The following is a 14,321-nucleotide window of genomic DNA, read 5'->3' on the forward strand; positions in this document are numbered from 1 at the left end:
CAAAATCATGGACTACTGATGGCCACAGTGCTTTCCATGAAGAATTGAGGGATCTAGTGGAGAATTCTTGCCATGATGACACAATCAATTTTACAGCCTCCACGATGTTGAATTGTGTCTTCCAGAACTGTTTCAGTGTTAGCTCAGGATCATTGGAAGTTGCCTGATGACACCTCCTAAACATTTTCTTCATGTACAGCTTCTTGAAGTTGCTGATCACATTCTGGTCCTTTGGCTGTGTGATTGATGTAGTGTTGGGAGGCAAAAACAACACTTTCACAAAGTCAAATTGAGATGCCAAAGTTCTGGCAAGGTCAGGGTCATAACCAGGAGCATTATCCATGAAGAGAAGAGCCTTTAAAGGGAGTTTATTGGTGGTTAGGTAGTTCTTGACAGAAGGGCAAAACACATAAACAGCCCATTTATTAAAGAGCTGTCTTGTCACCCATGCCTTACGGTTGGACTTCCAATAAACTCCAAGCTTTGTTCTTACCACTTTTTCTTGCATTTTCTTGAACAGCCCAGTTTCGTCCACAGTGAACACTTGCTGTGGAAGATAATTTTCTTCTTCCATCAGTTCTTTAAATTCCACTAGAAACTTTGCTGCCCCTGCCTTATCCACACTAGCAGCTTCACCATGCCTAACAACACTGAAAATGTCACTTCTTTTTTTAAATTTTTCGAACCAGCCTTTGCTGGCCCAAGAATCTTCAAATTCTGTGCTTGAAGAACCAGGTTGATCTGTCTTTAAATGTTCGTAAATCTCCCTGGCTCTTTCACAAATGCATTCAGTAGAAACTGAATCACCTTTCATCTGTTTTTCCCTAATCCAGATGAGAAGTAACCTCTCAGTTTCTGCAATTAGGGTAGATTTGTCTCTCACTTTCACTTCTTTAAATATGTCCTTCTGTGCAAGAATTGTCAACACAGTTGATGTCGACATGCCATATTCTTTGCATAGTGCATTTGTTCTAATGCCTTGTTCATGTTTTCTTATAATTTCCTGCTTGGTTTGGATTGAAATCTCTTTTCTTGATCTCTAAGGCCCCATGCTCGAATCAAACAATGTCAACACGTGATCTTTTAGGTATAAACTTGCTGTAAATAAAGAATATTTTCTTTAAAATAACACTGCACTGTGCTATATATTGTTAATAAGTAAAATATATTTCAAAATGACCAATAATTTGTTTGGAAACACAGAAAAAAGCATTTAGTTGAAGAGAGTCTCAAGCAAGATTTTACCTCCACTGAAAACAGAGAGAGACTAACGCTTGTTTGCTGTGTTAAGAGGCTGGATGGCGCGCATAAAACTAGTCACTTTACCTTCAATTATGTTCAATAATTGTTAAAATGACTAGAAAATTTAATATTAAACTTTTAAAATTATTGAAGAGTATAAACTTCTTGATATTTACTAAAATAGTAAGGAATTTAAACCCTAGAACCGATTACTGTATTGGCAGACTAATACTACAGCTGGTTGACCGCCAAGCGGAAGCGAAAACTTGTTGAGGTCGGCTCGTAAGAAACTCGTTAACCGAGGGATTGCTCGTTAACCGAAGTTAAGAATCTTATGGGAGGTAACTCGTCAACCGAAATCTCGTTAACCGAGGCGCTCGTTAACCGAGGGATCACTGTACTATAATACATTCCAAGACCATATCCGTGCCGAGTTATATGAAATTCCGACTTACAGTGAGTTCTGCTATAACGTGTGTTTTGATAACTCGAATTGGCTCTAACGCGATTTATGAATCGAGGAACGATATTTGTATAACGCGAACGCTTGTTTGCTGTAACGCGATTTTTGCTTATTATTTCTCCAATTTTGTGGTATTAACTGTGAATATCGCATTCCTGGTGATGATCGTAAAAGAAAGGATATAACACTTGAAGAGAAGCTCGATGTTATCAACCTCAACATCAGCCTTCTCCCCCATCAAGTTTTATTCATATTTTTTCAAGGTTAAGTGTTACATTTACTGTATGATTTCATTATTAGATATGAATGTAACATTTATTTAGACTGTGCTATCATTTGTGTTAGGCTAACTACTAATTTTTTTTCGATTTCGAGTAATGTAGTAATTTGCACCTAACCCTATTTTCTCCATAAGCCCTGTTATTTCTACTACGCGATTTTCTATAACACAATATTTTACAAGAACACAACTATCGCGTTATAGCAGAACTGACTGTATCAAATGCCTAGTTATCGAGGGTTTACTGTTTAGTATTTTTCAGTGTTGCATACTCTTTCTGGTATTAAATATTTTCCTATCATTGGTGAATCTAATATGGTTTGAAATTTAAAATCATCCAAGAACTTTTGGAGTTATTTCCAATTTTATGTAAAAAATGATTGTTTTGAGTTACGCAGCTCGAGACCTACTCAGTTCAAGGACTCGCTTGCTGTTGACTCTCTTGACTCTCTTCTGTTTTACAGCATCACCACCTAGCAAACTGGAGGCTGAGAAGACTGTTGCCAGATGCAGCTTTCTTTTCTTAGTTTCAATAAAAAAAATGCAGTAGCGTCGGGATATATCGCGAGATAGGGTCCAAGGAAGTGTGCTAAATACTAAATCGCGATATCTAATTACATGTAATCAATATGGAAAATATGGTTAGGTTCTGGAACCCAATAAAGGTGAGTAAACTTGACATAAAATGGCACAGTCAAAAGTTAGCAGAATGTAAATTACATTTCTGGAATCCTTGTAAGACAGCGAATAATTTGAATATAGACGTCATATATTTTGCACAAGAGATAAAACGTTTAGTCTTTAGAGTACATTTAAGTACTGTGCAGTTTTTCAACTCAATTTTGGGCAATTTAAGGGATTTTTAGGAGTGTTTCTGACTTTATGCGATTTTTTGCTTTATGTGTTTTTTTGGCTTTATATGAGGTCCCAGGAACATAACCCACATAGGTTGTGAGTCATCATTATGACCTGACCTCATGTTTTTAGGTCACCCTGTATATTTAAGCCTCTCTCTGTCCATGTAATCCAGTTGCCTCTGAAGATGTCTTGAATAAAGACGAAAGCTAAGGTACTCCGTTGTTTCCATTTTCCCGTGTGATTTTATCAAGATTTATCTTATCCACGTTTTCATTGTGGATTTACATGAAATATATATATATATATATATATATACATACATACATACATACATATACATATATATATATATATATATATATATATATATATATATATATATATATATATATATATATATATATATATATATATATACATACATACATACATATATATATATATATATATATATATATATATATATATATATATATATATATATATATATATATATATATATATATATATATATATATATATATATATATATATATATATATATATATATATATATATATATATATATATATATATATATATATATATATATATATATACATATATATATATATATATATATATATATATATATATATATATATATATATATATATATATATATATATATATATATATATATATATATATATATATATATATATATATACATACATACATACATACATACATACATACATACATACATACACACACAGTATTACCCCGCTTTACGCGTTTTTTTTATGCCTTTCCACATTTACGCGGTACCCTGCCAGACCCGGTATGCTCACTTTACGCGGTGCATGTACTCTTTTACGCGGAGAGCGGCTGGCGGTCATCTCGTGCCGCGCCATTTTTGGATTCACACCTCCCTCCGTCTCTCCCGCCATCCCGCCATGTTGGGTAAGCGATGCGAGTAGGTTGCGCAGTGTATGTCTTTGTTGCGTTATCGGTGACGTTATATGACGTATCGGACTGTGATTGGACCAAGCATCCTTACCTCCTTCCCCCACTAGATGTGATTGGTTTAATGTAATATGACGTGCCCCGCCGCGGGAGCATTCAAGCCCGTTGACCTACCCGCGTCAGGTTTTTTTTTTTTACGGGAATTAGCCCACCGAGGCACAGGTCACTGACCCACATCGGGGCCTGGGGGGCGAAATAATAATAATAATAATAATAATAATAATAATAATAATAATAATAATAACAATCATAATAAAGAACAACAAAGAAATACAAAATGAAAAAAAAAATCAAAAGTGAGGAACAATATATGTATGTTGTGTTGTCAATAGTAAGAGATACAATTGGGACCTTGCAATTGTGTGTAAATGAGGCAGAAAGTCAGATGAGCAACCTGAGACTTGGTCACAATTTTCGTGATGCCATATGGCAGCAAGATCTACCATAGACAACACATTATGCTTCCAATATCTTCCCAGGCGGTAGTACCTCCCTGTTTGGTAGCTGCCTACACCCCTCCCGGCTACACCGTGTGTATCGGTATCTATTGTTCCATAAGAATGGCTTCCACCGGACCACCACTACCACCACAAAGAAACCTTGCATTACCTGGACCCAGCCGCCCTAAGCCAAAGAAGATACGACGTGCCCTAAGCTACGAAATTAAATTCAAGATCTTCCAAGAGTTGGAGAAAGGAACAAGACAAGTTGATCTCGCACGCCAGCATGGTGTTAACGAATCTACGATTCGGACGATCAAGAAGGAGGCAGCCAAGATAAAAGAGCACATGAACATCACAAAGTCTACAGGTGCTTCTATGATCAAGTATTGCCACAACCAGGTGCTTCTCAAGACGGAGAAATTACTTGTGAGCTACAGTATTTGATTCGTTAGGCAAGATGGAACATGGCGGTGGACACGCGCTCAGTTAAGGAGTATGCACGTGAACTGTATGCTGCAGTGTCACGTAAGATGGGAATTGCAGAGCCCAAACCCTTCAATGCTTCCTCTGGGTGGTTACAGAGGTTTAAGAAGAGGAACAAGATCACCAACATTAACATTGGTGGTGAGGAAGCTGGTGCTGACCGTGTTGCGGCTAGGGATTTTCCTCCGTTTTTACGTGAGATTATGGAGGAAGGACAGTACACCGACTACCAGGTGTTTAACATGGACGAATCTGATCTTTTTTGGAAAAAGCTACCTTCCAAGAACTTCGTTGTCGAGACTGCCAGCAAGTGTCGGGGCCGGAAGTTGCAGAAGGAGCGCATCACCGTCCTGTTTACCACCAATGCCTCCGGTACCTGAAAGCTCAAGTTATCGGTGATCCACACAGCACGCAAGCCGCACGCCTACAAGAGCATGGACATGACCAAGCTAAATATCCACTGGTTGACCGCACGTAAGGTGTGGATGTTCTCTACTCTGTCCCTCTCCTGGTTTGATGACTGTTTCGTTCCCAACGTGAAGAAATTCTGTGAGCAACAGAATGTTCCATTCAAGATTTTGTTGCTGCTTGACAACGCACGAGGACACTCACTCCTACTGTTGGATCGTCACCCCAACGTAAAAGTGGTCTTCCTTCCTCCCAACACTACGCCATTAATCCTGCCCATGGACCAAGAATTGATATATAATGTGAAAGCTGCATTCTCTGCAAAGAAGTTTAAGCTCCTGAACGACTACACTAATACCAAGGATGAGTTGCGTAACCTGGGTGACCCTGATAGCAAGAGCGAAGAGGACGAGGAACAACAGTTGGCAGAGCAAGAAGTACTTGCGAAACACTTTTGGAGAAAATTCAACGTCAAGAAAGCTGTGGACCTCTTGGTGGACGCATGGGATCAGCTGTCTGTAGCAACTGTTCGTCACGCATGGAGACATGTGTTAGAAGCTATTCCAGGTGGGAGGCAGAGTCAATCTGTGACTGGTGAGGTTCAGACTGTTGCAGTAGCAGTGGACCTTGCCAGAGAAGCTGCGCAGAGTGTTACAGCTAAAGGCTTCTCCGAGATCACCAACGAAATTATGGAGGTGATAAGGGATCCTGATGTGACTGCCGACGAGATGTTAGATGATGATGACGTCAGTGAAGAGGCAGGTGGTGTGTCATCCCAAGAAGAACGCAAGTTATTGCATAGTAATGTAAGGGGTGCCATCGAGTGTGTAGAGAAACTGAAGCTCCTCCTTTCCGACGACCCTGACGATAACCGGTATGAAGTCTTCACTACCCAGCTGTTGCAGACTATGGAGCCCTACATCAAGGTGTATTACGACAACATCAACACTAGCCGTCAAAGCATTACCGAGTTCTTTGCCCACAGCCAGCCCAAGCCAGTGATAGTGACAGAGACAGAGACAGTGATGGTGACTTTGAGGGATTTGTCAGGGAGGCACTGTTAGGTAATACAAATATTAAAATCATTGATGTTGATATAACTGCGACTTTAATGTAATAACTTACAAGCACCTCACCAGGCATCACACGTGGCTCTACTGCCAGGCAACCAGGCGAATACGCACGGCAAATTTAAACTGTCTTGAGCGCGTTATTTAAAAAATAGATGTACGTAAATTAGCTTTTGGTATTAATTGAACAATCGCATTATTCCAAAAATGCTTAAATCAAATGTGTATAAAATGCAAGTTACCTGTACAGGTGCTCCTCTACTTAAGAACGTTCAACTTACAAACTTTCAGAGATACAAACATCATCACTGAGGGGGTGAGGGGGGGTTACTTGCCAGAACAGGTGTTTAATGTGGATGAGACTGGATTATTTTGAAGAAAATTCCAGAGAACAAACATTACCTATGAGGGGAAGAGTGAGCCAGGCTTTAAGGCTGTATTAAAGGGTATAGCTGTATTAAATATCCATAATCTTTTCATATTTTACAATATGTTTGGTAACTACAAGAGTAAAGTTGGACTTACAAACAAGCCTCAGGAACGTAACTCGTTCGTCAGTAAAGGAGCACATGTACTCTAAACACTAAAAATTTTATCTCTTGTGCATAATATATGATGTCTATAATCAAATTAGTCACTGTCCTGCTATGATTCCAGCAATGTAATTTATATTCTGCTACCTTTAGTCTGTGACATTTTATAAGATAAAAACTTTAAGGCTAAATCCACAGTCACTCTTACCTGATATCAGAGGCGTTTTTTTTTTTTTTAACGGGTATTAGCCCACCCGGGCACAGGTCACTGACCCACGCCGGGGCCTGAGGCGTGAAAATGCAGTAATAATAATAATAATAATGATTACCGTAGCTCATAGTAAATAAAATTTACAATACAAAATTAAAAATAAAACAATAATAATAATAATAACAACAACACTGAAAATAGTAATAATAATAATAATAATAATAATAATAATAATAATAATAATAATAATAATAATACAGTTAAGTCTGGCTTTACGCGATTTTTGTTTACACTTTTGGTCATTTACGCGGTGCCTTGCCAGAATGAAATGCTTTAATTACTCGGTAAATTTGGTCATTTACGTGGGTGAAGTATAATTTGTTTATTTACTGAAGATATTTGTTTTAGCTCATAAAATTCATACAAATTACCCGGCCAGAATATAATTTACATTGCTGGAATTACTATAAGATTGTGATTATTTTATATATAAACATCATTAAATTTGCATTAGGCATACAAATTTTAGATCTAATGTAAGAATTTTGATTAGAAAGAGCAAAAATTTTATCTTTTGTGCAAAATATATGATGTTTATATTCAAAATATTCCTGGTCTTGCAAGGAGTCCAGCAATGTCAATTATATTATCCTAACTTTAGTCTGACGTATTATTTATTACTAAAAATGTAAGCCTACTGTTTTTACCCAAACATTTCTCAGAGAGGTAGGGGCCAGTGAGCTGGGAAGAGTGGGGGGTTGAGTCTATTATTTGAATGGACATTAACCGGCGACTGTATTTCTCTTAAATATTAATTGTGTGTGCATATCATCGTAAAATGAAGATGTTATTTTTACTACAACATAGGTATTGTGTCAGTATTGTGTCGGAAAATGTGGACTTTGGGGGTCGGCCCAGTTTCTATTTCAATTAATCCCATATGTTCTGTTATTTCATTTACGCGTTTCTCGTTTTACGCGGTACTCCGCGGGTTCAATTGACCGTGTAAATGAAGACCCAACTGTAATAATAATAATAATAATAATAATAATAATAAAGAACCATAAAGAAATACAAAATTTTTAAAAAGATCAATAGTGAGAAACAATACTGTATGTATGTTGTGTTGTCAATAGTAAGAGAAACAACTGAGACCCAACAATTGCATGTAAATGAAGCAGAAAGTCAGATCAGCAACCTGGGACTAGGTCACAATCTTTGTGTTGCCATATGGCAGCAGGGTCCACCATTAGACAGCACATTATGCTTCCAATGTCTTCCCAGGCAGTAGTACCTCCCTGTTTGATAGCTGCCTACTACCTAATAATTTATCATGACAGCTGAGCCGGATCACAGACAACTGTTACCTAGTGGTATTTATTTATCTGTCATATAGGGGGAGTTTATGTTTTGCTCATATAAAATGCCAATGAATTAACTTAAGAGAATATAATAAACATTGCTGGAATTCTTGTAAGAAAGTGATTAATTTGAATATAAACATGCTATAGTTTGCACTAGACATAAAAATGTTAGTAATTATTTAGTACATTTGAGTACAAAGGACTTAAAATTTTGTCTCTTGTGCAAAATATATGATGCCTATACAGTGACCCCTCGGTTAACGAACTCAATCTGTTCCAGAAGGTCGTTCGTTAACCGAAAAGTTCGTTAACCGAAAAGTTCGTTAACCGAAACCATTGTTTCAGTGGGTTTTTGGGTAATTGGTTCCAGCTCACCGAAAATTTCCTAAATTCAACAAAAATGGTAGAAAAGTTCACTTACTTTGAGGCGTGTATGTAGAAGGCGCCTGGATGATGATGATGATGATGATGATGGGATTTAGAATGGGGGTGGAGGAGAAGGAAGAAGAGAAGGCATTGGGGTGGAAGAGAAGTCACCCCATGGCGCCATTTCACCCATAAAATTTTAGCTCTCTTGGTGTAATTCAAGATTATTTTCTTTAAATCAACACTGCACTGCATTATATATTGTCAATATGTAAAATATATTTCAAAATGACCAATATTTGCTTGGAAACACAGAAAAAAAGCATTTAGTTGAAGAGAGTCTCAAGCAAGATGTTACCTCCAGTGAAAACAGAGAGAGACTAACGCCTGTTTGCTGTGTTAAGAGGCTGGATGCCGCGCATTAAACTAGTCACTTTACCTTCAATTATGTTCAATAATTGTTAAAATGACTAAAAAATTGAATATTTAACTTTTAAAATTATTGAATAGTATAAACTTCTTGATATTTACTAAAATGGTAAGGAATTTAAGCCCTAGAACCGATTAATGTATTGGCGGACTGATACTAAAGCTGGTTGCCCGGTCAGTGCAAGTGAAAACATGTTGAGGTCGGTTCGTAAGAAATTCGTTAACCGAATTTTTGTTCGTTAACCGAATTGAAGATTCTTATGGAAGGCAGTTCGTTAACCGAAATTTCGTTAACCGAGGCGTTCGTTAAACGAGGGGTCACTGTATTCAAATTATTTGCTGTTTTGCAAGGATTCCAGCAATGCAATTTATATTCTGCTAACTGTAGTGTGTGCCATTTTATGTTAAGTTTAGTCACTTTTATTGGCCTTCAGAACCTAACCCTATTTTTCCCATTGATTACATGTAATTATCGCGATTTAGAATACAGTATAGCGAACATCCTCCTTGGACCCTATCTCACGATATATCCCGACCCTACTGTGCCCGGAAAATTCCTGGGATGGGGTATTTTTCCAGGGTCGAGAGATGAAAATCAGGTGCATTTTCCGGAAATTTCTGGGGATGTGGGATTTCTTTGCAGGTTTGATAGAGTTGTTTAGTCACCTGGAAATCTCTCATTCCCAGAAATGCTGTGCACCAATTGTTCTGGCTAACAGAGATATCACTATTTTACTTTATTTTGTTTGTTTACAATACCTGTATATTGTATGTGTACAGTGGTGTTTGTGTTAATAATTACAGCTCTGTGTCTGTCCGTGTGAGAAGCGTATGATAATTTAGACTATTGGAAAACTTTCTCCAGTATACTAGTACAGTACCCATAAAAATTCTGGGAATGAGAAAATTTGTCTCCATACATACCTGGAAATCTCTCATTCCTGGAACTTCTCTGCACCAATTATTCTGGGTAATGGGGATACAGTATCACTGTACAGTAGTAGGTTAAGTTAATTTCCAAGGGATGTCAATCTGCTTGTTAGGTTTGTATGGGTGAACTGAATTTTTTCCAGATAAGAGAATTCTTTTATAATAATAAAAATAAAATAAAATTAATGGTTTTTTGAAAATGTTCATGAGCTAAAAGGCTGAAAATATGCATTGGATACAAATGACTTATTACATGCAAAGACATGGTGTGGATGAAGGAGAAGGAACATGCATTGAACATTCAAATTATAGTTTACAGTTGATGGCAGAGGTTGGTCTCTTGCCCAACTGTGAGAGGTCAAGTAGGTCATTTGGTGTTGATGTGAAGGACTTCACGTGGTGCTGTAGTAACTCATTCTAATATGTTCTCATGGGGGACTTCACATGATGTCGTAACAGCTCGATCATGTTATGGAGACACTGTGGTGTGGTGTCACAGTACCTTACTCTATACCAAGAGGTGTTGTGATATCTCATATTCAGGTGTAAAGCTGACCCATGGTTGTTTGCAGAGTGGACTGATTAACACTATACCACCTGTTAAGAAGATGGTGGTCGGTTCCCAGGGGTGCTTATCTATGGTTGTTAAGACATCACTGGTGGGTGTGATGGTTAATCTGGCCATGTTTCACATCTGTTACTGTCTAGTGTTGATTTCACTGGCTTAAGCACTGTTCATCATTGTTCAACACTGATTCCATTCCTTTCTGAAATAAAATCGTTACTTTTGGTGGGAGTTTGCTGATATCCCTGTAAGGAGGAGGGGTTGAGGGCAGGGAGTTGGGGTATGGGCCAACAATTGGTCCTAGCAACTGCTGGAGCAGCACCGAATAGGTCTTGACCCTCCATTAGTCAGGACACAAGTTGTCAGGCCATGCATTGGTTTGCGAGTACAGTATTTGAGGAAAGATGTGGACAGTGTAAAGATCTCAAGATTATATTTGTCTAAGAAAGACTAAGGTGAAGGAGTGAGCCTGGGAAGGAGTAATTTTCTCCTTTGCTTCTAGTGAAGAAAAGAAGTATCACCTGGATTATCAGGCTTTATAGGACATAAGTTCTCTTGGTTGGAAACAAATATTTTCTTTATATTTATATTTGCCTTGGATTCTTGTAGTAAGTAATTTTCAGTGGGTTGAGGCATAGACTACTGTATTTAGTAATTTTTTCTACTGATGAGCCTTTGGGGTTTGCTGGCAGATGATATGGATGCTTTAGGGAACATTTCTTAAAAGATCATTGCCACTGATTTTAGACTTCAGTTCAGAAGAAATCTCTTACGGTAATTGTGTTCTTACCTTTTGGTTTAGGATCTTAGATCTTTTAATTTTTTTGCAAGGAAATCCCTCTTGCAATTTCCTTCTATAGTATTTGCTTCTCCATCAGTTTTTGGATTTGATAACTCCTCTTTAACTTAACAGCTAATCTTTTGAAATTGGTATTTAATTCTATGTGAGACCTTTTGATTCAATTGAAGTATCTTGTTTACTTGCTAATCTTGAATTTCTTTAACTCCTTCACTATGAAATTGCCACATTTGATTTAGCTAATGTCAGATGATTTTATTCAGCACAGAAGGGATCCCATACCTAAGTGGCTAAAGCCACAGTAGCTGCAAGAAGTAAATTTATTATTGGTGTGCATTTTCCAAAGGGATTGTCTGTTAAAAGTGTTAGATTATGCTTATTTCTTCTGTTTCACTGTTTGGCTCAAAACAATTGGATAATTTTGTGAGTTTTCCTTAACCCTTAGGCCCCAGGTGACGTTCCAGAATGTCTGTCTATTTTCCTGCCTTTTTTTGTTTTATTTTTTATATTTATATATATATATATATTATTATTTTTTTTTTTGAAAAGTTGACTTTTTATTTTCGATTTAACTGGGACTGCCAGCAGCACCCTAACCCGGGGCTTAAAGGTTAAGGACATTGTCTTTTCAGATAAGAGCTTAGGTAAAACCTCTGTAGGGGAGCCATTCAATGGCTGAGAAATCAGTAGAGTGCTATCTTCCTCAGTCTCAGCCCTATTGGGGTGCTTTGAGAGGGAAAGAGGTTATAGGGGAAGGGGCTATGATTGTTTTGATCAAGAATGATATCATTCACAGACTGAGCAAATTTTATGTTAAAGACACGCATACTGTTTTTTCTTAACATGGGTTTTAACAGCCCTAGCTTTCTGGCTATGTAGATGGGGAGTTTACTCAAGTCCTGAACAAGTAACCTCTTCCATGCTCAGTTTATACAAATTCAAAATTCACAAAATCTCGACATGCTTGTTCATCACTGTAAATTATAATTCTCTTCTTTGTTCTTTCAGTTCCGTGTGGAACTGCGCGAGGAGCTGAGCCAGCAGGTTGCAATGAAGGTTACTGAGATATTAAAAGATGTAAAGAATATATCTTCAACTTATGCTGATGAACACAGTGCAGAGTCACTAAATAGTAAGTAAAATGTTTATTTTGCTGTATTGTACTGTATATACTAAAGTATGCTTATTATTTGTCTACATATGAGTCCTAAACAAGTTAAGAGTATAGATTGTTTGGTCTCAGACACCTTAAAATGCACTGATTTCATGGAAATGTGGGATCATCAAAACAGAAGGAGTTTTAGTTTTTCTCTTATAAAATGTCACTGAATTGACTTGGCAGTATATAATTTGCATTGCTGTAATTCTTGTAAGATGATGATTACTTTGAGTATAAACATCACATAGTTTGCACTAGACATAAACTTTTTAGTAATTTACTTATTACAGGTTTACCCTTAAGACAATTATTTCTTTTATTTTTTTCACAATATATATCTAGGATGGTGTGTGCATGTAAATGAGTAAAAATAAATAAAGAAAGTTACATATATCTTCCCCAAAAATATGAGTTAAAAAATGTACTACACTAGACTAAAATTTCTATCTCTTGTCCAAACTACAGTGGTCCCTCGGTTAACGAGCACAATCCGTTCCAGAAGGTTGCTCGTTAACCGAAACCATTGTTTCAATGGGTTTTAGGGTAATTGGTTCCAGCTCACCGAAAATTGCCTAAATTCAACAAAAAAGGTAGAAAAGTACACTTACTTTGAGGTGTGTATGTAGAAGGCTCCTGGATGATGATGGTGATGATGATGGGAATTAGAATGGTGGTGGAGGAGAAGAGAAGGCATTGGGGTGGAAGAGAAGTCACCCCATGGTGCCATTTCACCCATAAAATTTTAGTTCCCTTGGTGTAATTCAAGATTATGTTCTTTAAATCAACACTGCACTGCATTATATATTGTCAATATGTAAAATAAATTTCAAAATGACCAATAATTTGCTTGGAAACACAGAAAAAAGGCATTTAGTTGAAGAGAGTTTCAAGCAAGATGTTACCTCCACTGAAAAGACACAAAGACTGACGCCTGTATGGTGTGTTGGCAGGCTGGATGGCACGCATAAAACTAGTTTCATTACCTTCAATTATGTTCAATAATTTTTAAAATTACAAAAAAAATTAATATTAAACTTTTAAAATTATTGAATAGTATAAACTTCTTGATATTTACTAAAATGGTATGGAATTTAAGCCCTAGAACCGATTACTGTACTGGCGGACTAATACTACAGCTGGTGGACCGCCAAATGCAAGCGAAAACATGTTCAGGCCGGCTCGTAAGAAACTCGTTAATCGAGGGATTGCTCGTTAACCGAAGTTAAGAATCTTATGGAAGGTAACTCGTTAACCGAAATCTCGTTAACCGAGGCGCTCGTTAACCGAGGGACCACTGTATGTGCTGTTTGTACTCAAAGTAATCACTATCTTACAAGGATTTCAGCAATGCAATTTATATTCTGCTAAGTCTAGTCAGCTACATTTTATAAGATAAAACTTCAAGCGCGATTTACCGTATACGCGGTGCCTCGCCAGAGCCGAACTTTCACTTAACGCGGGTTTTTTCCACGTATACGCGGCGAGTGTCCGGCTCGAGACGCTATTTTTAGATTCGCCCCACCCGCCTGCTCCTGCCTCCTCCCTCCTCCCTCCGCTTGGGCAAGCCGCGCTGTAAGGTTGCGCAGTGCATGTCTCTGTTGCGTTATCGCTGACGTCATATGCCGTATCGGACTGTGATTGGCCATGCATCCCTACCCCCCTCTGCTGCTAGCTGTAATTGGCTTAAAGTATTATGACGTGTCCACCCGG

The 14,321-nt window shown here is 37.6% G+C and overlaps 1 protein-coding gene across 3 annotated transcripts in view; it reads left to right on the top strand.

Moving 5' to 3' along the window:
* Positions 1-14,321, top strand: part of LOC121860538 — an 87,884-nt gene that overhangs the window by 54,764 nt on the left and 18,799 nt on the right. For all 3 annotated transcript variants that reach the window (XM_042357698.1, XM_042357699.1, XM_042357700.1), the window contains exon 6: positions 12,461-12,584. In XM_042357698.1, the coding sequence (XP_042213632.1) occupies positions 12,461-12,584 (124 nt within the window). The remainder of the gene's footprint in view (positions 1-12,460; positions 12,585-14,321) is intronic.

Source organism: Homarus americanus, unplaced genomic scaffold, assembly GCF_018991925.1.
Source record: "Homarus americanus isolate GMGI-L3 unplaced genomic scaffold, GMGI_Hamer_2.0 scaffold5794, whole genome shotgun sequence".
NCBI classification, from domain to species: domain Eukaryota; kingdom Metazoa; phylum Arthropoda; class Malacostraca; order Decapoda; family Nephropidae; genus Homarus; species Homarus americanus.